Source organism: Artemia sp. Qi Xiang Cuo, chromosome 13, assembly GCF_049724085.1.
Source record: "Artemia sp. Qi Xiang Cuo chromosome 13, ASM4972408v1, whole genome shotgun sequence".
Classification (NCBI taxonomy): domain Eukaryota; kingdom Metazoa; phylum Arthropoda; class Branchiopoda; order Anostraca; family Artemiidae; genus Artemia; species Artemia sp. Qi Xiang Cuo.
In genome coordinates this window covers 72,507,967-72,533,298 of record NC_142806.1, presented here as the reverse complement: position 1 = coordinate 72,533,298, position 25,332 = coordinate 72,507,967, and the positions used below count along the sequence as shown (strand labels likewise).

At 35.1% G+C, this 25,332-nt stretch overlaps 2 protein-coding genes across 3 annotated transcripts in view; one reads left to right on the top strand and one right to left on the bottom strand.

Annotated features, from left to right (window-relative positions):
• Positions 1-11,675, bottom strand: part of eIF1 (eukaryotic translation initiation factor eIF1) — a 64,449-nt gene extending 52,774 nt beyond the window's left edge. Inside the window, exon 1 of the mRNA XM_089098776.1 lies at positions 11,565-11,675. Within this exon, the coding sequence (XP_088954902.1) occupies positions 11,565-11,595 (31 nt within the window). The 5' untranslated portion in view covers positions 11,596-11,675. The remainder of the gene's footprint in view (positions 1-11,564) is intronic.
• A 77-nt stretch (positions 11,676-11,752) lies between these two features.
• The window catches only part of nSMase (neutral sphingomyelinase), a 62,165-nt gene continuing 48,585 nt past the window's right edge, over positions 11,753-25,332 (top strand). The window contains exons 1-3 of one of the 2 annotated variants that reach the window (XM_089099641.1): positions 11,753-11,868; positions 18,818-18,991; positions 21,325-21,511. In XM_089099641.1, the coding sequence (XP_088955767.1) occupies positions 11,837-11,868; positions 18,818-18,991; positions 21,325-21,511 (393 nt within the window). In that variant the 5' untranslated portion in view covers positions 11,753-11,836. The remainder of the gene's footprint in view (positions 11,869-18,817; positions 18,992-21,324; positions 21,512-25,332) is intronic. The other variant, XM_089099642.1, reaches the window with a different exon arrangement.

The window sequence follows — 25,332 nt, the reverse complement described above, 5'->3', positions numbered from 1 at the left end:
GGTATTACAAAAACTGTGCAGAACTTCTTTGGAAAGAGCTTTGTTCACATCTATTGCAGACAAGATCCCCTTGGCTTGGAACGAAGACGAAGTTAGTGTTTTATTTAGCATGCTCGAAGGGAAGCCTCATAAAAATTTTTTAATCCAAATTTTACCAAACCTGAAGGAAACGGACTTCAAGGTGTGCTTGAATTGGACTGGAAATAAGGACTGGGCTGCTTGGTGGAGGCAAGCGAATAGGATTATAATGATCTTTACGTCAGTCTCAGAATTCGCGGATGAGCGATAGAATATTATCCCATTATCATTAACTTCTATAGAGTTATACAACCGCTTGTCCAGGGAACCAAGAAAAACAATCTCTGCCGTCAGGAACTGGTATTGTGCAAAAGATTGACAAGCCATTAACAGGCATACTTCTTGATCTCTGGTTGTTGTGATTGACCAGTAGAGTAAGCGTTGGCTAAGGCCCGATGGGAAGAAGGAGAGTTAAAGTTCTGATGCCTTTTCAACAGATGTATGTGCATCATCAAATAGTGAGACGGAATTTATTGGGCGCTATATCCTAGTAGACACTGAAGACGATACAAAAAAATACGGTTTCCTGCTTGCCCGCGTAGTTGAGCGGAACGATTTTGGCTATCGAGCTCGTTACCACAATACACCAGGTTTTTATGTTGATATTGAGGGCCCAGATGATCCATTTGTGAAGCTTCAGCCTGTTGATTTCGAACCTCCGCCACAAAGTAAGAAGAACAAAATTTGACCTCTTCAATGCCATAGCCATTATTTAGGCTGCTCTTCTGAAGAAATAAATTGTAATAATTATTTATTTTTTCAATCAAACTTTTTGGCTCATTCTGCTGGGGAAGTGACTTTTATCTTTAAATAAATATTGGACAAAAGAATTATTCTCTTACACTAATGCAACTAAAAAACTCTGTCAATTTACTGCATTCTGCAGAAGGATTAACCCGCTTAATAGTAGTTTAAATCATTACTTTCAATAATCATGTCAGCTTCAAAACTCTTAAGACCGTAATTTTGAGGATTGTGGATGACAAACCTTAAACAGGCTAAGTCCAGAATTCATAGCTAAAGTAGTTATTTTAGTTTGTAATGCATTTGACACGTTTTAAATTCCGTGCAGCATCTTATAGTACAACATGTGTGCCTTAAAAATAAGAATAGCTTACAACTTTGCCATAGCCTTGTGATTAGGTAGAAGAGAACTTCAAATAATTTTATATTTTGTGCTTTATTTTGCTATTAAAATTCCATTAAAATGGAATTTTTGTATTTTTATTTTGTAAAAATTCCCTTTGTTTAATATCCATATTTTCTGAAATCTACCATAAATTTCGTGAAGCATTTGATTCTAAGTTTTCTATAATATATAATCCTAGTATGGCCTAAAACTTTTGGTGTGATTTCATTAGTCTTCATGAAAAAGAAATAAGATAATGAATTTCGGTTGGGTACTTGTTTTTCATTTTATTTGTTGCTCTGCCAATCCATCTGAAAAGTAATGAAGGTATATGTACTACCCTTGATCTTTCTTGATAAGGAGTAGAGTCACTCTTTTACCAATTGTAAGCATTAGATTCTGCTATTTATAAAAATCTTAGAGGGTGTAAAATTATCATATTAATTATAATGTCTGTTAATAGTAAAAAGGGGTCATAAGTTTTAAAGAGATTAAATCCTTAATTCACTGCTAAAATAGCTTAAATCTGTGATATCTAATACAGTGTTTGTCAGTTTTTTTCTGCCTTGTACAGTTTCTCTGACATTCTATGGTTTAACTTTTGCACATTATAACCAAAAACTTTTTGATGCTTAATCCTGAGATTTACAAGTATTCATGAGCGAATAGACTCAGATATCGTATCGTGTGTTTCTAATTACTATTTCAGTAATAAAATGTAAATTTTGTATGTTTACTATGTAAGTGCACGAAATATATATAATCTTTTGGTCTAGTATTGAGCTTCTGGAAAAAATTGATTTTTGTGTTTCTCTAAATAGCTGATTCTAGTTTACTTTAACACTTTTTCTCAAATGTAATAGCGTTTTCTATACGTATTTGTTGTGGAAATCAGACTAAACGATAATTTATCTGGTTTGCCACATATATAAAATGCCTTAATGTAATTTAATTATGTCAGTTATTGGAGGTTTTCAGTCTTTTTTTTTGTGATATCAGTAGAGAAAATAGCTTTTTTTGTAATAATTCAGTTGAAGATGATCTCTCCGGACAGTTATTTCTGTGCTTACCTTGTTGCTGAGTAGAAGCTACGTGTTTTGTCTTATAGATAAGTAATTTAGTATACGTTTCCTTTATGTTACTTTCTATAAACCTATACTTTATTAATTCTATTGATAAAAATGTCACCAAATTCACGCGCTTTGAGTTTTTGTTAACAATTACTGATCTGTATATTTTGTCTGGCATTTCTTATAACACTTTATAGGCCATCAAATCTCAAGCATGAAAACATCTCACAATTTTTATTTTATGATATTTTTATCTAGAATTTGTGCAAAATTCCTTAGGTCTCAGCAAAGTCAAGATATTTAGTGTATGCTTAAACCTGTTCTTTTGAAAGTTCCATTTTAGGAAAATGTGCTTAAGATTAGTCTGTAAATCGAGTTATTTCTTTCAGTTTTAGTTGGGTATTCTTTAAAACGAAAAAGTAATTACGATCTATCGAGAAACTGTGATAAAATTGGAAAACAATTATTTTCGGTTTCATTAACAATTTTTAAGTGTTTTGAATTGCCAATTTGCATTTGGTGAGAACCAAGCCTAAGAGCTGAAAAATTAATTAGGGAATCTCTTAATCAGTTTTCATTCTTTTATAGCTGTATTTCATTACTCAAGAAAAATTGGTTACGCGATAGGTCTAAAATGTTTCACTTGTTGTCAGAGGTGTATACAGAATTAATGTTTGGGCGATACCAATAAAATTTTACTCCCCCAACGGTATTTTTGCTACCCCTACCCTATGAATAGGGGAATTTTAGACCTTATAGGGGCATTTGCCCTAAAAACCAGCCACTAGGTCTGCTGACACTCGCTGTTTTCTATTTTAATTCTTAAATGTTTTTCCTTTTTAAATTTTTTATGAAAGAATTTATAATCAAAAATTTTCATTGGAAATAAAAGATTTGTGGTTGTGATTAAACTTGGAAGAACCAAATCGAAGATTGGGCTAGGCTAACATGCAATAAGAATTTTTGTGAGTTTACTGCACTTGTGTGGTTCATTATGTTTCGACTTACGCCATATAATTAGGTCTCACTGTTATTCCAATCTCCTGATTTCTGCATATGTTTGAAGGCTGAAATAAATTATTTCTTTACTAACAGTGAAACTACATCTGAAAAATTAAATAGAATTCATTCTAACATGCCAATTTATAAATTCTAAGGATTATTGCATACGTTTGTTAATTTCAGTGACATTTCTTATCCCTGTAAGCACAAATTGATATTTTACCTTATTTGTGTAAGTCTTAGGTTAATTTTGTTTTTGAACAGCAATTTGAAATTTGGCTCATACTGACAATATTTTCGGCATTAAAGACTTGCTTCTGTACACTAGAGACAATGAAAATGATATGTTTGTTCTGGGCATCCTTAGTTGAACAGAAATTTGAAATTGTCCTCATCTTGACAATATTTTTTTCATTAATTACTTGCTTTTTTACACTTGTGTTGTTTTTGTTTTTATTTTTTTTCTTTATCATCTTTTTTTTGTTTATATTTGAGTTTTTTATTCATTTTTATCAAGTTTTTGTTGTCGGTTGTATATAAAAAAAATTGATGGTGCGGGCGGCGAACAAAAAAAGCATTTAAAAAAACATCAAAACCTTGTTTATCGTCTGAGTTTATTAGTTTTAAGAGTTGGACAATCTTTTTTTTTGTAGTGGGGGGAACCTCCCGCCCCCTGGACACAGCTTTGATAGCAGGAGACTAATTTTTTTTCTTAAAATAGTCTTAAAATAATTATTTAGCTAGGTATCAATCAGCATATATGAGTCTCTCGGACTAATATCAGAGGGCTGTTTAAGATGTCTTGTTCAGCAGTTGAAATTTTATCAACTATAGTTCACTGCATCTGCATACCATTTATATAGTCAGACTTCTCCCAGAAGTCGGCTAGTGTGGCTAATGTAAGTAAGTTAAGGAAAAGATATCAAAAATTGATACATATGACATTGAACTTTTAAGATAAAGCAATAAAACACCACCAAAAGGTTTTTCTCCATTTAAGTAGCAAGATATACAAACCACAATCAAGATCCTTTGATCTCATTTTGATTGACCATGGAGTTTCGAAATTTGCTCACAATAAAATTTTGTAAAATAATCAAATAAAACAATTTGTTCGTTCTGTTATGATATTCAACAAGAAATTTAAGAAAACAGGATCAATTAAATAGTGTTTAATAGCAGAGTTGCGAACTATCACGCTTTCCTAGATTTGGTTTGTACTTTGTACTAAATTTCTTTTTTTGCCAATTTCTAGCTAAAACAATGTCTTTTTTACACTTTTACAAAATGATGATAATAGAAAAGTTCTAAAGAAAAAATTGAAACACCATATTAAATTATTCAAACATAATTGCTCGTTGGTACTTTTCTGTGTAATGTGTACCAAATAAAATTGCCTTTCTGGTGTTTTCACTTGACAAGAAGAAGATTCAATTAGCAAGCAAAGAATAAAAATATTGGCTGCCTTAGATGTCAATGTAATTGTAAGAGCAATCATTGGTTTTGATAAGGTAAGATTGAGTATATTATTTGCCTGCAAGAACATTAATGCAAGAAGAACTACCAGAACACAACTTTTCCAGTGTTTATGTTTAACTCTCAGACTGATAAAATTTTATAAAAATGTTTTGCACAAGCCCAAAAACATACCCAAGAATTTATTAGATATGCAGTCTATACTGCTAAAACGACCAGAAAAAACAACAGAAAGAACAGAAAAAAGGTTTGTTGGCTGTGGGTGATCTAAAGGGTGAGGCTAATGGAGATCAAGGAACACATTCTGAACCAACTTCTTATGCTCTTTTCAGTGGTATAAATTAAATTCAAATACTTTGGGTGAAATCAAAATTATTTCATTTTGTGGATTATGTCTCCTTTTTCCTATTAAATAAAAAAAACAAGTTTTTTAAACTGAAAGTAAGGAGCGAAATTATAAATCAAAACAAACAGAAATTATTCCGTATATGAATGGGGCTGTCCTCTCCTCAACGCCTCGCTCTTTACGCTAAATTTTTTTATTGTTTTAAAACATAAAGTTGTGAGACAGAGTCAAACTTTAGCGTAAAGAGCGAGGCGTTGAGGAGGGGACAGCCCCTTTTATATATGGAATAATTTCTGTTCGTTTTAAGTTTTAATGTTGCTCCTTACTTTCAGTTTTAAAAACTTGTTTTTTTATATTTAATTTCTGATCGTTTTTTAGTTAATGTAGCTTTTATTTGCCTAAAAAATTTACTTTTCTTTTGCTAAATGGATGTCTTTACAAATTAACTTACATAACTACCTTCTATATTCGTGTATCTATCTTCTGGCAAAAAAATACAAAGTTGCAGATTTTTGCAGATATGAGCTTGAAACCTCTATAATAGGGTTTTCTCATACGCTGAGTCTGACGGTGTGATTTTCATTAAAATTCTTTCACTTGTAGGGGATGTTTCCCCCCTCTTTAAAAAATCAAGTAAATTTTCTCAGGCTCGTAGCCTTTGATGAGTAATACTAAACTTAATAAAATTTATATATTTACAATCAGCATTATAAACACATTCTTTTGATACATTTATTGACATCAAAATTCCGTTTTTAAAAGTTTCGATTACTATTGAGTCGTATTGCTTGTTTTTTTATTGTTTTTTTTTATTACGTATATGTTATTACGTATATGAGGGGGTTCTCAGCTTAGTCAATACCACGTTCTTTACGTTAAAAGTTTAAAAAAATTTTATTCACAAACCCCTGAATCACAAAGGCTGTTTAATTAGAATAGATAACTCTTTTGAAAGCACTAAAAAAAACTGTAGCGTAAAGAGCAAGGTATTGACTTGGGGGAGAACCCCCTCACATACGTTATAATTTCTGTTCATTTTAAGTTCTAATATTCCTTCTTACATTTCAGTTGAAAAAACTTGTTTTTTTTATTTAATTTCTGATCGTTTTATAAATAATGCTTGGAAATCTGGCGCCCCCTTCATAGAAATGTCCCTTACCCCAAAGAAAAATCCTCCACGGAAATATTCTCCAGAGTCACCTCCTCCTCTAGCCCCCCCTCCAGAAAAAATCCTTCCTGAAAATGGTTGTATACTTCCATAGTACCATTAACTACTGCGCGAATGTCCGGCACCCCCGTCCGGGCACTGTCCCGTCCCCCCTGCCCACGTCCGCCCGGAACAGAGCTGCCACCCGCACCCCTGACCCACCCTTCCCGCCCACTACCCGAAAAAAACCTCCTGAAAACTTCTGTATACTTCCGAATAACAAATACAATATGTTAACATTGGGTAAAGTTCATAACTTTTAGCCCTCCCTCTGGGTACTTCGGGGGATTAAGTCATCCTAAACAGTAGGGTTCTCTGATACGCTGAATATGATGGTGTGATTTTCATTAAGGTTCTATAACTTTTGGGGGTCTTTCCCCCTTTTTTTGAAAATCAGCCAAATTTTCTCAGGCGCGTAACTTTTGATGGGTAGCACTAAACTTAATGAAAAGTATATATTTTAAATCAGCATTGAAATCTGATTCTTTTGATATATCTATTGGTATCAAAAACCCGTTTTCAAGAGTTTCGGTTACCATTGAGCCGGGTCGCTCTTAACTTACAGTTCGTTACCACGAACTGTTTAATAGAGGATACAATCCTCTTCGGTCAAAAGTGTCCCTAGTAAATTCAAAACTATCCCATATTTGTCGTTTCTCTGTTTTTTTCCTAACAAAAAGAAACAAATTTCATATCTACATTCAAGAAATCCCTACGATAATCTTATTATGTCAAAAATGTATAATGACTCTAACAATGCAAAATAAGACATATTTGGCTACATCATTTAATTAATCGTGCTGAGTTTTCCCATGGGATTATGCATAACTCATTTTCGATTAAAATTGCATATGTTGCACTTTTAATTATCATATCAGAGTGGAACCTGTTCTTTGAATTCTTCACGAGCCACAGAGAAAATGACTTAGCTGGAGATTCTGGGGTAACAGGTGATGAAAGGGAGAGAAGAAATAAATTCTATTGAAAAAGACATTCTCTTGCACAGCCAAGGTTTAATTCTAGGTTGGCAGAAGGGAAAATAAACTTTTGTTTCCTTAAATTCTGTTGGCTCAGGTCCTTAACAATTAACTATAGAAGAAACCGAAGAATGCAAGCAGGAACAGTTCAGTCAAAAGATCTGCTGAAAGATATCTGAATATATCTAATAAATATGAGGCAATCAAGCCAGTAGCTCTGTAGCCCACAGAGTGAAGCACAAGGAAAAGGGCTAAATAGTTTTACTGAAAAGCCCGCCTGCTGTTAAATAGAAGAAGATTATTTCAAAATCGAAATATATTTTCTTGTGATTATTTACGCTTCTAATCAGCAGTTGTACCAAACCAATTCTGCTTAACTCATCCTCAGGGCTATACTGTGGTGTTTATCCTCCCCATTGTATAGTGCAGATGGTTTGATATATTTCTATTTTCCCTTGTTGTTTTGGTTTTATTTTGTGTTTAACGCTTTTTCCAATAGGCAATGATTAGAAGTCCTCCAAAAAAAAAAATTCCCCCCAGATCCCAAAACAAAGTCCAGTGAGTTTAATAGTGAAAGATACCCATCCTGGCTGGTCAAGCACGCTATCTCAAAGTTCAAATGATAGCTCCAATTCTGAGAATAGGACAATGATCAGTGTAGGGGCTCATGTCACTATAAATTATGATAATGAGTTTCAAGAGATCCTTTCTAGAAGCTCTAAAAAAGGAAAAAATCTCCCCAATCAAAAGCATGTCTCCTATCCCCGCCCAGGATCCTCCCTCCCCAGAACTGAGGAATTTACCTTAAAATTTATCCTAATACCCCTTTTAAAATAAAAAAGATTACTGCAATAATAGCTGCAATTTTAAAATTGCTAAAATCAATGTTCTCTCTTAATATTCACCGTGATGGATCTCTGCTAATAGCTGTCCAAGATCAGCAGACACAATAATTAATCTAAAATCCCTTCTGAATACCCCAATTAATGCACCTAAATGGATGCCAAAACAATCCCCAACAAAAATGGTAGTTTATAATGTTCCCCCAGAAATACCCATTCAGGAGTTAAAAGAAGGGCTCTCAGATAGGGCTGGCAACACAATCCCAGTTGAAGATGTTACCCAACTTGGTAAACCTAACTCTAATGGCCTAAAAACAAGTAGATGCTTCTTATTTACACTGAAAGAAAAAATTAATATCCCAGAAAAGTTATCCCTATTTTGGAAAATCAAACCGCACAGGGAATACAAACCAAAGCCTATCCAGTGTCAGAAGTGTCTCAAACTGGGACACACAACAAACAAATGCAATGAAATTCTCCTAGAGTGTAGTAATTGTAAAGCATTCCATCCTAAAGAGTTGACAACTTGCAACAACACTCAGCCTACATGTATCAATTGCAAAGGATCACAGGAATCAACAAATAAATCACTATGCCCTGCATATAAGAAAAGAGCACTAACACTCCAAATAGCAACAGAGAAGGCCATTCCATACCCATTTGCAGCAATGGAAGCAAATGCTTCCCAACAATACCACATAAAGCCCGTAATAAAACCAACAAAAAACCCCAAGTCAAACGCCACGAATGTATCAAGTACCCCGTATAAAACACCATCCTCTAAGCCTCCTAGCTCACATCCCTATCCGACGGACTTACCAAGTCCCCAAGCCTCCGTCCCCGGTGAGTTGAGGTCCGTCTGGCCCACCCCCCTTCTCAAGAAGAAACAAACCCGAAACACTACCAGGAATTAATCACTTAACTGAAAAACAGGATGCACAACCAAACATGCAATCCCCAAATATATGCTTATTCATTCTAAACTGTAATGCAGTTCAGGCCATGAACATACATCAACTACATAAAACAAAAATCAATGCAACATTGGCAAAAATCTACATCCCTGATAATATGCTCATTCAAGCAAAAAAAGATCTTGCTTTACTTTTAACAAAGCTGTACTTGCTATAGTTAGGTCTCACTGACGTCAGTACTACATACCTTGCTTTGTAAAGTGTTAAAATACTTTAAACACCACAAAATCTCATTATCAGCCAAGAGCCTAGCCAACTATACTTGCACAAAGAGCATAGAAATGGAAATCTACCCTCTCATAATTGAACATGAGTCAAAAGAGTCAAAAGATCTACTGAAAGATATCTGAAAATATCCAATAAATATGAGGCAGTCAATCCAGTAGCCCTGTAGCCAACAGAGCAAAGCAAAAGGAAAAGTGTTAAATATTACTACTGAAAAGCCTGTTTGCTGTTAAATAGAAGAAGAGGAACTTCTAATTAGAAGAAGACTTGACAACAGTTTAGTCAATAACAAATCTGACTTTATGTGAATATAAAGTCTAAACTATGATAATATATTTTAATTAGTATTACATTACTATCTTAAAAATAAAAAACATGGTGATTTATAAATTTATAGAATAATCGGTATTTTAAAAGTGGGGGGGAATTATAATACAGAACGAGTTACGTTAAGTAAAATAAGTAATATAGCTGTTGAGCATTTGAAGCTTAAGGCCCCGTATATACATAAAGTATCCCATGAATATGACCGGAAAATCCGATTAAGATAGCTGCCTTCCGTCAATATATTGAACTTCAGTGTTTTTGATCAAAATTATTCTTTCCGTGCAGTAGTCTTCATTCACTTCAAAGCATGTTAGTTGGCAACGCTGCAAAAAGATGATATCATTGTAGAAGAAATAGATTGGATAATTTACATAGGTTGGATAATTTACAGTTTCCTAGAAGACTTCTTACCCAACTAGGTAGATATTCTCTATGCCTAAGAGAATCAATTTATCTGGATAGTTGGATATAAACCACAAACTGATTAGAGAATCTTCTTATCTGCCTAGTTGGATATGTATCAGAAACACTAAGCAAAATTATTATAAAACTAGTTCGATATTCTATATTCAATTGAGAAACATTTTATTTGGATAGTTGGATATAATCCCCAAAATGCTGAGACATTCTTCTTATCTCCCTCGTTGGAGATATATCAGAGACAATCTAAGAAACGTTACAATCCAACTAGGTCGATATTATAGATTACTAAGATAAACAATTTATCTGGATAGTTGTATATTAACCCAAAACAGCTTAGAGAATCTTCTTATCTGCCTCGTTGGATATATATCAGAAATGCTGAGCTAAATTATATCCAACTAGGTAGATATTCTGTATATTACATAGACAGTCAAATATTCAGCTAGGTAGGTAAAGGTGTAAGAGTCTTATTCTGTCTAGCATGATATTTTATCTCGATACTAAGTGCAGTTGGATAATATTTTTACATTCTATAGAATATAATTTTTTTAAGAATATCCATTGGGCACCTTCCCAAAAATTAATAATTCAAACTGTTTAGTGTTTCTCAAATCAAATCACTGCTCAACAAGATTTAGTATTTTTCATATCAAATCACTGCTCAACATGATTTAGTATATTTCAGTTCAAATTGCAGCTCTCTGCAAAATTTAGCATTTTTCAAATTGAATTGCTGCCATGACGTTTCTGTGAAAAAAACAGGAAAATTGAAGAAACTTAAAGAAGATTAGAAGTAATTTTGAAAATAATTTACAACAGAAATGAGTGTTATATTTCAACTCAGGATGAAATACTGATGCTAGTGGTATGTTTTTTTTTTATTAAGCTGATTAGTCTGTTAATGTAAACTGGTAAAGTTCTATGAAATCATATTATTGAATTAGGAATAAAGTGAATACACCATTCGTTGCCTTTTTATGCTAATTACAAATATAATAATCATTTCTATCAGAAATGAATTTCAGCCCCCCCCCCTATATATTTTCCAATTCAGGGTTAGGTTGGGTATATATGGGGGGGGGGGGGGCTTAAAATAATTTCCAATAGAAATGATTATTATATTTGTAATAAGCATAAAAAAAGGCATCAAATGTTGTATACACTTTATTCCTAAATCAATAAAATGATTTTGTAGAACTTTACCTGTAAACCTTATTATTAAAGCAGAATATTTATTTTGCAAGGTTTCATTTTCATAACCTAACCCCTTTCCATGATAGCCAAAAGTTGTTATAAAGCAGAATTGTATCAATTTGTATATATACACTGTCAAATTAGCCATTTGGTGGTATCACGAAATTGTCTATAGGCCTAAAGTAAGTAACATAGGATCATTTTGAAGTAGGCTAGTCTAGCTTCTACAATCTATTCTTATGGATTGTGCAAGCACTAAAACAATACTTAAATAGATAATGAAAGCAAACTCACCGTAAGTATTGAGGTTCTGAAGAGTCGACATACGAAAATATTTGTCAAGTTCCGATTTGTATCTATAGCTTACAAAGAATTACAATATTCTGTGAACGTTGCTAGTGTTGAGATAAAAATAATATTGTTAGTAGATGGCAATATATTTCGATGTTCTTTTCATAGATTTCGTTAGACGGCATTATTTCAAAATATCTGCCTGATGTGTATGCAAGCATTTGGAGACTTAAAACCCTTATTAGCTAATATGCCTATTTAAGGGTCTGTAGAACATGTTGGTCAGTGTGTTTACTTTGAATTGCTGGTAGGAATTCGTTACCTATTAGCTTGTAGGCCTATTGTAAGCTTAATTCTTACATATTTTATTCTGAGTAGGTTTTGCCTAGGCTAATCCAACAGGCCCATATTAGGGTATAAGTTTTCTGATCTTTTGATTAAGTTGTTAGTTAGATTATCAGTAAAGATTAGGACCTGAGGCACATTTGAATGCAACCCCCCTAATATACAAATATAGGCTATAGCCAAATTAGGCCTATATATTTCCCATGTGTTTTCTGGTTTTTGATTTTCTCACAGTTGATTCAATTTATGGATATACAGAATTAAACAAGAGTGATGCTAATAGCTTAAAGTAAAGCCGTTTTTAAAAGACCCATAAACTGTTTATTTGGTAGGCTATAGATGTAGGCTATGAGCAGTCTACCACACAAGGAGACATTAAGAAAACGATTCTTTCTTCATAGGCTAATGTGCACAATAATCCTGTTCAATATATTTTGCAGCGTGAGAACCTTTATCTTCACTTATTTCCTTGTTTTTCTAAGAAATTCATGGATTTCTTAGAACCTATATATTAATAGTAAAATTTTTCACTTTAGGCCTTTTCATAAGTCAATAATATGAACTGCAAAAAATTTACCATTGTAATATTCCTTACTTACTTGCCATGCTTTGCTTGTATTTTGTGTATGTGTGCTGTTATGTATTGCTTGTGCTTTTGCTTATGCTTGCTGTTATGTATTACTCGTGCTTTGCTTATGCTTGTATTATTTCAGGTTTTGTGACCTGGGTTTTGAAGTATATGCTTGAAGAGACAAATCGTTACATGGTGTCAGAGTAGAAGATGGATACCTCCGTCCCATATTCTGAGCTGAACTGGGAATCGGACAATATAAAAGAGGCTTGGACTAGATTCAAAAGTCATGCTAATCTAATGTTTGATGAACCCCTGAGCGGAAAAAGTGAGAAAATCAAGTACGCATATCTGCTAATTTGGCTTGGTGAAAAAGGACGAGATGTGTTCAGCACTTGGACGCTAGCAGCTGATGAAAAAGACAAAATTTGTGTATACCTTGCCAAATTTGATGACTACTTTAATCCACAATCAAACCCCATATTCTCCCGATATACATTCCACAAACGTGACCAAAGGGAAGGCAAAACTATAGAACAATATGCAACTGAACTGAAAATCTTAGTGGGTGACTGCTCATATGGAGCTACAATCGTTGACAAAATGGTCCGTGATTGCCTCATCTTCGGAACATCATCCCAGAAGATTCATGAAAGACTACTGCAATCGGGATCCGAATTGACTCTCTCAGATGCTATCAAAGTAGCAAGAACCTACACAGAAACCCAGGTACAACTTAAGACAATGTCAGCAGAATCAACTAGTCATGGAAAACAAGAAGTCGATATCATCAAGAAGAATCAAAATAGACTGTGGAAAACCAATCGTGACCAAATTGAAAACCGTGAATGTTACTTCTGTGATGGAGACTATTCACAGAATCACCAGTGCCCTGCAAAAGGGAAGATCTGCAGTAACTGCAGAAAACCCAACCATTTTGCACGTGTCTGCCATGGTAGCAAAAAGACTGTTAACATAATCAGTTCTGAAGCTCAACAAACTGACGAACTGTTCATCAATCAACTAATGATAGATAAAGCTGATGCCCAGCCATGTGCTAAACTAAGAATTGCCAACCAGTTCAGTGTGAAATTCAAAATTGAAAAAGGGGCACAAGGTAACATCATTATCAGACAGACAGTGGAAAGACTAAATCCAAAACCTGCAATCCACCCTACAAACCACATTTGAACAAGCTTTTGTGGTCAGACTATTCCCGTCCTGGGGACATGTAAGATCGACTGTGCCTACAAATCAAATGATAGTCAACCCATAGAGTTTTTTGTAGTGCAGTCAGCCCCTACTCCTATCCTTGGCTTCAGTGCGAGTTGTAAGCTGAACCTGATAAAGCTGATACTTAGTCTTCAATCTGGACAGCTCAGCACCGATAAGATACTCACCGAATTTTCCGACCTATTTGAAGGAGTTGGGAAACTGGAAGGTGAATGTAAGATAATCCTCAAGGAAGATGCACAGCCATCCATTCAGCCTACAAGACAAATCCCCTTGAGTCTAAATTCAAGGATGGACTAAAACATATGGAGAACCTAGAAGTCATAGAGAAGGAGACTCATCCAACTGATTGGGTGAACTCAACTGTAGTTGTTGAGAAACCAGATGGAACCTTGAGAGTCTGTATAGATCCTCATGACCTCAACAAAGCCATAAAGAGACCCTACCATCCCATGCCAACTTTTGAGGAAGCTGTGCAAAAGCTTGTAGGCACTAAGTATTTCTCCAAGCTAGATGCCTGAACAGGATATTGGAACTTATGTCTTGATGACGAATCTTCCGAACTGACTACATTCTCAACTCCATATGGGCGATACATATTGAGATGTGTACCCTTTGGACTCAAAGTCTGCATAAGAAGAATTCCAATGCTACATGGAATATGCATTCAGCAGCCTCAAGAGATTCTCAGTAATTTAAGATGACATGGTCATCTCTGGTGTATCTGAAGAGGACCATAACAGAAATCTTGAAAAAGCCATTTTAAGAGCTAGAGAAAAGGGAGTCAAGCTTAATAAAGACAAGTGCATCATCAAATCAGCTTCAATACCTTACTTTGGACACATCATTTCCGAAAACGGAATCCATCCAGATCCCGAGAAAATCCGAGCAATAGAGAAAATGCCATCACCCAAATCCCAGGAAGAACTACAAACAACCCTTGGGATGTTAAACTACCTCTCACGCTATATCCCAAATTTGTCAAGCCTCAATGAACCTCTTAGGAGCTTAGCTAAGCAGAAGCAATGCAACTGGTCAAATGAACATGAAGCCACACTCACAAAAATTAAAGCATCAATCATAACAATAATTTCACTCTTTGATCCTACAAAAAGTCAGATATAGATCCAAGTTGATGCTTCCAAATCAGGACTCGGTGCTGTCCTGCTTCAAGAGAATAAAATTGTTTCATTTGCATCGAAATCGCTGAATGAAAAAGAGCAGAGATACTCGCAAATAGAAAAGAAGCTGTATGCCATTGTTTTTGGATGTCGCAATTTTCATCAGTATCTCTATGGGTGTCACTTCCAAGTCACCAGTGACCATAAGCCCCTGGAAACAATCCTCAATCGGCCGATCAATAAGTCGTCACCGAGACTTCAAAGAATGCTGTTACATCTACAACCCTACGATTTCAGCATAATATATTGACCAGGCACTGAAATACCCCAAGACCCTGTCCCAGCTCCACTTAGAAACTGAGAAAACATTGCATCACAGAGAAATTGAATACTATGTACACTCCGTTATGAAACTACTGCCAATCAGTCAAGAAAAGCTATCTGAGTTGAAACAAGAAACGCTCAGAGATCCACAGCTGAGGGTTCTGAGGAAAATGGTAGAAGAAGGTTGGCCCGAAAAAAGATCAATGGTTCCGTCATCCATAGCTGAATTCTGGACAGTTAAAAGTAATCTCAGTGTTGTTGATGACATCATCATGAAAGATGACCGTCTTGTCATCCCAGACAGCATGCAAATCGCTGTATTGCAAAGCATCCATGCTTCACATCTTGGTATTGAGAAGACAAAAAACAGAGACAGATCAGTCATTTTCTGGCCAAAGATGAGTCAGGCAATAGAAAATTTTGTCAAGAAGTGTGATGCGTGCTGCACTTATTCTACAGCAAATGCAAGAGAACCCTTGCTTCATCACGATATTCCCAGCTACCCTTGGGAGCATGTTGGAATTGATCTGTTTTACATATCCGGAAGATACTATCTGATCATAGTGGCTTATTACAGTCGATTTTTTTAATCATATGAGCTGGGAAAAAAAAAATAAACGAACCACAAAATACAGAAGCTAAAATCTCAAATCTCTAGATTCGGGATACCCTTGATGATTAAATCTGATAATTGCCCACAAATAACTTCAGAAACGTTCAAGGATTTCATGAGACAGTGGGGAATACGACACAACACCTCTAGCCCGAACCATCCTCAGTCCAACGGACTCGCTGAGAAAACAGTTGGTATTGCTAAGGCCATGATCATGAAAACAAAGAAATGGAAAACTGACCTCGAGCTAGCTCTCCTCGAGTACCGCAACACACCAGTCCATGGTCTAGCTTCCCCAGCCCAACTGCTAATGAGTAGAAACTTGAGATCCCTAGTGCCCTGCACCATTGAGCACTTATCTCCAAAAGTCGTACCTATGCAGGAATTCATGTCCGCAAGGAATAAAGAAAGGGAAAGACAGAGACGCTACTATGATCAACATACCAAAAGCCTTAATCCGCTGCAGATAGGCCAACAAGTTCGAGTACGGTCCAACGATCAAACCTGGCAACCTGCAACAGTCCTCCGAGAAGCAGATGCGCCACGATCGTATGTAGTACAGACGAAAGCAAACAGACAATACCGCCGGAATAGAAAACACTTGAAAGTCGTGACTACAGATGAGAAGAGTTCTGATTCAAACACTGGCAGCTCGTCAGTACACGATTCATGGCACCACTCTCCGGACTTACCCCAAACAGAGGACGTGCACTTTCGCCAAGCCAGCATGCCAGAATTGCCGGTCGCCGTGGGCCAGGAAAACACTGTGGTCTCCCTGCCTTCCGCGGCCGAAGTCGACAACAGTCTCAGAAGTTCTGTTACTACCAGGAGTGGTCGACAAGTCAAGCCACCGTCAAGAATAAACCTATGATTGACAAGCTCTTCCGAAAAGAAGGGAGATGTAATATTCCTTACTTACTTGCCATGCTTTGCTTGTATTTTGTGTATGTTTGCTGTTATGTATTGCTTGTGCTTTTGCTTATGCTTGCTGTTATGTATTGCTTGTGCTTTGCTTATGCTTGTATTATTTCAGGTTTTGTGACCTGGGTTTTTGAAGTATATGCTTGAAGGGACAAATCGTTACACCATATTAACAGAGTATATACCCCCCAACCTTGGGGTTTCCTGAGCCTCTTTTCATTAGGGAGGGGGGGGGGGTTGAACTTTGTGGATTTTACCAAATTGCTACCTGATTGCTGCTGAATTTTCAGCAGAAATAAGAAATTGTACAAATTTTGCCTTTTTCAAATCAAGTCCTTTTTCTTTTAAGTATTTTTCATGGTTTAGATGCCTTTTTTTTATCTTTCCCCGGGTTACAGAAGAATCCCCTCTGTTAAGATTTTCAAGTTTTTGAAAATGGGAAACAAATTCTCTGGTTCCACAAAACAAAACTGCTCCAGTTTTTCTTCCTTGGCCTGACTTAGGTAAGAAGTTCCTTGAAGTTCTTAGGTAAGAATTTTGTTACAGGAATCAAGTACTTCTTTGCTATTAATTTCATCCTGGACAGTCCTGAAGTAATCTTCAACAGCTTGCTTCAAGATGGAATTTTCATAAGTTTTGTAGTTTCATGTAGTTTCCAGTTGCTGGTGTCTTTTATATTCTCTTCTCCTTCACTTGTGAAGCTCTTCCATCTTTACTCTCTACAAAGCTTACATCTACACGTTCTGTGTCCATGTTGTTTTCCCATTTGACAGCTGCCATGTCAAATTCTGACTCAGAATCTTCTACAGGTGCAAGAATATATTTCCCTGGAACTGTTTTTTTTCTGCAAGTGCATGTTTCTGAGGTGCCAAATTTTTGTGCTTTGTTTTTTGCTTTTTATCAGGTTTCACTTCCTCTTCCCAGTTGCTATCATCTTTTGATTCTTTAGCATTAGTATGTGCTATAAACTGAAAATCCATTTTCAGTAACCTTTAACACAAGTTTTCTTTTACATACAAAGTGGGTCAATCTTTTTTAATCTTCACTGTGCTACATTCTTAACAACACTTATTTTCTGCTGAGAATAGGAAAATTGTGAAAAATGAGTTTCAGCACAAGGATTAGGATAATTTAGAAAGCAACCCAAGATTCAAACCCTTCCTAAATTTTGAAACCTTCTGGAATACTGCTCTTTCAAGTAAAATCATTTGGTATTTATTCAAACCTTTTTTGAACCTGTTGGCAACAGTTCAAAAAGGCAATAAAAAGTTCAAATTCTGTCATTTTGAACTGTCCAAAATTTTTTGAACAGGACCCTTTTCTCTAGAAGAGAACTAGTTACTGCTATTGGCCTGAAAATGTTAAATGCATCACTTTCTTTCATTAAAATTTCGATCTAAGCCTTCCACAGACTGCTAAAATTACGGACCTGAGAGCAAAAAAAATTCAAACCTTTTCTGGGCAATCAAGATTTTCTGCAATTCTAGCACCTGTTATGTGACCATTCACCCTCCCTTACATTGAGCACCAACCAATCAGGCGGATCCATAAAGAAAACTTCAAAAAGACAACAAATGTCTTAAATATGAGACTTCTTTCAAACTTACCTTTTTTCTCCAACATCACTGCGCTAAAGCATGTTTTCAGACACTTGGTCATAAATCTTTTCTTCTTTGAGGTTAACATTTTCTTGTAGCTGGAGACCACAAAACTGGTGGGTGTGTGCATTACCAGATGGTCCTCGATAGGAAAGGATGCGTTTTCGATTTTTAGTAAAGAAAAGTTAAAATTTTCAAACCTCCATCCACTTCTCTAGGGTTCGAATCATACCGGACGTTATTCTACTGTTGAGGTACAAACAGTAGTTTTCTTTATAATTTCTGATAGAAAATTGCTGTAAAGAATTGTTACTGCAGTGATTGTCAAAGCCTTATTTTATATAATAAAATTGTATAATATAATAAAATAAAATTTTCTATGTAAAATTTTATATAGTAAAATTGTGAAAATGCTAGATACGATTTTCCTTTGTTTTTCAATTATTTGGAGTTGCTAAGTGGTCTACTGTTAGTTCTGGCGTTTAAAATCTTTGTATTTGGTTTGTTAATATATTATTATATTTTTATAGGGGAATACTTGCTGTCTCAAGAGATAGAAAGGCTCGTATGCAAGCAATAGCAGAGGAAATTTCATCTGGAAAATATGATCTTGTTCTTCTTCAAGAAGTATGGGTAAAGAAGGACTTTGAAAGTATTCGAGTTGTTGCCAGTTCAGTTTTACCATACAGTCTATATTTCCATAGGTAAGTCAATTGTCATTCACTCTTTTCTCTATGATAAAAGTTATGTTTTTTAAAGGAGTAAAGTTAACTAATTATTTATCTTATGCTCACTGCTATTACAGCTGCACAATGAATCTGTGACTGAATAGATTATAACATATAGTTGCCTGATTGCTGTGCTAATTTTTACAAGGACGTAATAAATAAAAAATACAACAATACAGAATGTGGGTTAGAATTATTGTGACAAATCAAAAAAGGGACCATTCCCTCAGGAGGAAGTGGTCCTTCAGATCAAATCTAGTGCAAAAGATTTCCAACCTTAAGTGTCTATATGACACTTTTTGAGTTGCTAGAAACAAGGTTTTATAATACCTGTCCCAAAAAAATGTACCAGTCTGACTTTCTCCAACATACGCCTCATTACACTCACTTCGGTTTTCTCCAAATCTTATGAAGGTTTCCTCTGTGACTGGCTTAAAGTTAAAATTTGTCCTCGTATTGATATCTTGACTGTTTGGTAATTTAAAGAAAACTTCCACTACCCATTACCTTGTGGACTTAATACATACCATTGCAAGTAACCTTGAGAAACCAAATGTTTTGGCTAAACCTTGTCTTAGTTGATTTCTAAAAAGCTTTTGACCTGGTTGACCACGCTACCCTAATTCGTTCACTACTGGTTAACTTTGAACTTGATCCACTGTTAGTAAATATTGTTTCTTTCAAATAGATCTCAAGTTGTAAAATACAAAAATACTTTCTCTAACCCCCTCCCTATTTACTGTGGAATTTCTCAAGGAACCTTATTGGGACCACTTTTATTTCTTCTTATGATTAACGATATTGGTAAGGAAATCCCCCCAATGTGGAAATACGTAGATGACCAGTTGATCCTTGAAGCATGTCACAGGAACATTAAAAATGACCCTCTCGAAATCCTAACCCATGTTTTAGATGAAGCTAAGAATCTAAATATGAAAGTAAATTCCACTAAATCAAATACAATGACGATGCATTTCTTGAAATCCATTCCCGTTTTCCTTGACCCTATCCCACCCGAAATGCTTGTAAAACATGTTAACCTCCTTGGTGTCGCAATTTCAAATAATCTTAAGTGGGACATGCATGTTTCAAATATTGTTAAACAAGCAAATGTTTCATTATCTATGTTAAATTTTTTAAACAAATTTAATTGCCCTAACATGCTTCCCCTCTGTGTTTATTTTTTATTTATCAGGCCGCTATTGGAATATGCCTGTCCGGTCTGGCATTCACAAAATCCATGTGAGCTCAGCGACAAAGTTGAGTCAGTCCAAAAGCGTTCACTCAGGATCATCTACAAAGAGAGCAAAATTGTATACTCCTTTCTCCTTAAATCCGCATCCATTACCACGTTGAAAGAAAGGAGAGAACAAGTTTGTTTGCGTTTTGCTAAATCTGCAATTTCTAATCCTCCAACTGAGGACTTTTTTCCTGATTTTCACGACCCCATTAGACCCCAACTCCCCCGCTTAGCTTCTTTGGCAATTCCAACATATTCTCCGATTCATACCGTTACTGAGATGTTCTGGCAAAGTTTTATCCCCTTTATTCTGGAGCGTCTTAATAATTCCTGATCTATGTCATGCACCAAAATTAACTCCTCCATCCCTTATTTTATTTGTTGGTATATGGCCACAGTAATCATGCGTCATTTTTTTCTTTGGTCACTTTTATTTTTCCCATTTGTGACATTTATTTATCTTGTATTTCATGTTTGATCTTGTCTTTGGCAAAATCCTTTCTATAATTCTTTTTGATAGTTAATTTGACTTGATTTTAAGTGATTTTTTTTTTTTTTTTTTACGGTATTTGACTTTGAATACGAATTCTACAATGTTTTTCTTCTAGCCTGTGATTCTGTATTATCCCCAACTGTTTCTCTTTCTGTTTTTGCCATTAATTGCATAAAGTTCCTTTTGTTCTTGGATTTTTTTTTTCATTTTCTTTTGCGTTAAATTTTTATTGACCATTTTTATGCTTGATTTGTGTTTCTTTTACTTTTGTCTTGCTGTATCATTTGTTTCTTTGTTTGCTTACCCTTTTTGGACATATGGAGCGAATTCGGCTCTATTAGAGCTTGTGATAGCCTTTTGAAAATAAATATTATCTTATATGAGCATAGCTAAGCTTATTTAAATTAGTAGGTATAAAAAAGATATTTCACTTTGTTGTCCCATAATTTCCAGGACAGAAAATCAGAAAAAAAATGTAGCCTAGAAATGTAATTTTCCAGCATTTTCATAACAAAACATTTCATTTTCTTTTTTATTGTGATGTTTTAGAAAATTTATTATTGACTTATTTTCTAGCGGTGTTATTGGATCTGGCCTTTGTGTTCTATCAAAGTTCAAAATTATTGATTCATTTTACCATCAATGGGTTGTGAATGGTTATTTTCACAAAATTCACCATGGTGACTGGTTTGGAGGAAAGGGCGTTGGCTATTGTAAAGTTGTGACTGATGAAGGAATCAAAATCAATGTTTATACTGCTCATGTAAGTTTCTATATTTTTGACATAGTTTTCACGTGAGATTAACTGGCAAAAGAACTACTGATTCTGACTACAGCAATATTGATGTTCTGATTTTTATAATAAATTAATTAAAAAAAATTCCACAAAATAAGTTTAAAAAAAAGCCAAAAACTCTATTAAACCAAAAATGAACAAAAAAAAGAATCAAATAATCTACCAAGCATACAACTGCCACAAATCAGTATCAATATATAAATGAAACACAAAACAAACAGAAATTAAAATAAATAACAGAGTCAAACTCGAAACGAGCAGAAATTAATATGAGCAGGGTTCTAAACCCCTATGCTTTCTAAAAGCCAGAATATAATTTGTACTTTACTGAAAAAAATTCAAGTGAATTCACTTTTAAAAAATGTGCATTGTCAGTTTAATATACATTTGCTGATATTTTTTCCTGAAAATATTAATTAATTTTTGATTTCGTAAAGTTATAAAAGTGAAAACATTTAAGAGGATTTTTTTAGTAAAGTGCAGATTATGTTCTGGCTTTTAGAAAGTATAGGGGTTTAGAACCCTACTCATATTGATTTCTACTCGTTTTAAGTTTGACTCTGTTCTTTATTTTAATTTCTGTTTGTTTTGCGTTTCATTTATAGATTGATGCTGATTGTTGTAGTTGTATACTTGGTCTTCTTCTTCTATTTAACAGCAGGCGGGCTTTTCAGTAAAACTATTTAGCCCTTTTCCTTTTGCTTCACTCTGTGGGCTACAGAGCTACTGGCTTGATTGCCTCATATTTATTAGATATATTCAGATATCTTTCAGCAGATCTTTAGACTCTAGGAGTTCAAATATAAGAAGATAGATGTCGATTTCTATGCTCTGTGTGCAGGTATAGTTGGCTAGGCTCTTGGCTGATAGTGGGATTTTGTGGTGTTTGAAGGATTTTAACAGTTTGCAAAGCAAGGTATGTTGTGCAGACGTCAGCATATTACATTCAAATAGGCAATGGTCAATTGTTTCATTATTCATATTACAATGCCTGAAAAGAGGGGACAGGGGAATTGAACCACTTGAATTAGAAAGCTTATATGAGAATGCAAGGAAATTTAGTCCATTTGTTCCAGAACGAATTCTATGATAAATTTTAGAAAGATACTTATTGGGAAAGGGGGAAAGGATAGGATTAATCTTATTAAAATTAATATCTGATAGCCTCCATCGGTAAATATCTCTAATTGGGATTGGTCTCCCACTTGGCTGGTCAATATTTATAGCATTTTTTGCTATTTCATCAACCTGATGATTACCACTTATGCCAGAGTGGCTAGGAATGTACTGAAAGTAAGTTTTTATGCCACTTGAAGCAAGATTATCAATAATACTGAGACAATGATAAGTGTCAATGTCCAACTTATATTGAGGAGCTGAGGCCAGCAACTCAAGGCTTGATAAAGAGTCGGAATAGATGATAATATTATTCGAATTTTCAATCAAAGATTGGTTTTGCTTAAGGTGTTCTAATGCCATGATTATGGCATTTAACTCAGCAGACATTATAGATAAATTATTAAATAATCTCGCCCATTGCAATTTTCAGGTGAGGAAGGAAATCACCACTTGCAACCTTCTCATTCATTTTTGACCCATCAACAAATATTTGGAAGTGGTTTTTATAGGTAATTGTATTAAGTTCTGCAAACTTGGTCGATTATTTGATTCTTTTTTTGTTCTTCTTCTTCTATTTCACAGCAGGCGGGCTTTTCAGTTGATACTATTTAGCCCTTTTTCTTTTCCTTCACTCTGTGGGCTACAGAGCTACTGGCTTGGTTGTCTCTTATTTATTAGATATTCTCAGATATCTTTCAGTAGATCTTTCGACTCAAGGAGATAGATATAAGATGATAGATATCGATTTTTGTGCTCGGTGTACAGGAATAGTCGGCTAGGCTCTTGGCTGATAATGAGATTTTGTGGTGTTTGAAGCACTTTAACAGTCTACAATGCAAAGTATACTGTGCAGACGTCAGCATATTACATTCAAATAGGCAGAGGTCAATTGTTTCATTATTCATAATACAATACCTGCAAAGAGGGGACAGGGGAACTGAGCCACTTGAATTAGGAAATTGATACGAGACTGCAAGAAAGTTTAGTCCATTTGTTCCAGAACGAATTCTATGATAAATTTTAGAAAAATACTTATTGGGAAAGGGGGAAAGGGCTTGATAAAGAGTCAGAATAAACTATAATATTATTTGAATTAGCAATCAAGTTTATTTTCCATAAAGTGTTCTAATGCCATGATTATGGCATTTAACTCTCCAGACATTATAGATACATTATTATACAATCTCTCATCCATTGCAATTTTCAGGTGAGGAAGGAAGGCACCATTTGCTACCTTCTCATTCATTTTGGACCCATCAACAAAGATTTGGAAATGTTTTTTATAAGTAATTGTATTAAGTTCAGCAAATTTTTTCTGGACAAAAGCGATGGGGATTTGTTCATTTTTGGTTTAATTGAGTTCTTTACTATTTTGTGGAAAGTTTTTTTTAATCAATTTTTGTTCGTTTTATATTGACATAGTCTTTTCAAGGAAAAAGACTGAGCCTCTTCTAAAGATAAACTACCATCCCTTCCATAAAAACCTTTAATACCCTGGGCTTATTTTTTTCAACCCAAAAGCCTTGTTATATGATATATAGACTATTATGAATAGAATGGCTATCTCAAAATTTCTAATTAGATGCATTTCGGGACAATACGACGTCTGTGTGCTGGGGCAGAGGGATGTAGCTGCCCTCCGATCACTTTGACTCTTAAAAAGAGCACTAGAGTGTCTGATTACCAATACAATGAACCCCCTCCGAATTTTATATGACCATGCTTTCTATAAAAACCTTATATGCCCACAGGGCATAACTTACAACCCTTGCCCTGAGGGCTGAGGGGATTTGTTATCCTCAAAGACATAATTTCCAGACCTTTAAAATACGTTAAACAAATGGCTATCTCAAAATTTTGATTGGAAGTGTTTGGGGAACTGAGCGGCGTGAGGGGGGGGGGCATTTGCCGTCTCCTCCCTTTTGACTAATAAAAAAGGCACTAGTCCTCTCAATTTCCTATCGAATGAACCCTTTTTGAAGCTTCTGCAACAAAAGTTTCTATTAAAACCTTATATACCCCAGGGGCATAAGTTACGACCCTTGTCCTGAGGGCTGTGGGGGGAGAGTTTTCATCCTCAAAGATATAATTACCAGACCTTTCAACTACGTTGAACAAAATGGCCATATCAGGATGTTAATCGGAAATGTTTGTAAAATGATGGGCGGGGGGGGGGATAATTCTCCCTCCGATTACTTTTGACTATTAGAAATGGCAATAGTCCTCTTAATTTCCAATCGAATGACCCTTTTTTGAATTTTTTACGACGACGTTTTCTATAAAAACATCATATGCTCCCAGGGCATAACATACAACCTTAGACCTGCGGGCCGTGGGGGGTGGAGGTTGTCATACTCAAAGACATAATTTCAGACCCTTTAACTACTTTCAACAAAATAGCAATATCAAAATGTTGATGGGAAGTGTTTTTAGAAAATACTGGGCGTGGGGGGGGGGGGGGCATTCGCCCTCTGATCACTTTCGATTATTAATAAGGGCACTAGCCCTCTTAATTCTCAATTGAATAATCCCTTTTTGAAGTTTCTATGACAACGTTTTCTGTAAAAAACCTTATATGCCCCCAGGGTATAACTTACAACCTTGCCCTGGGGGGTTTGTCATCCTCAAAGACATCATTTCTGGGCCTTTCAACTACGTTGAACAAAATG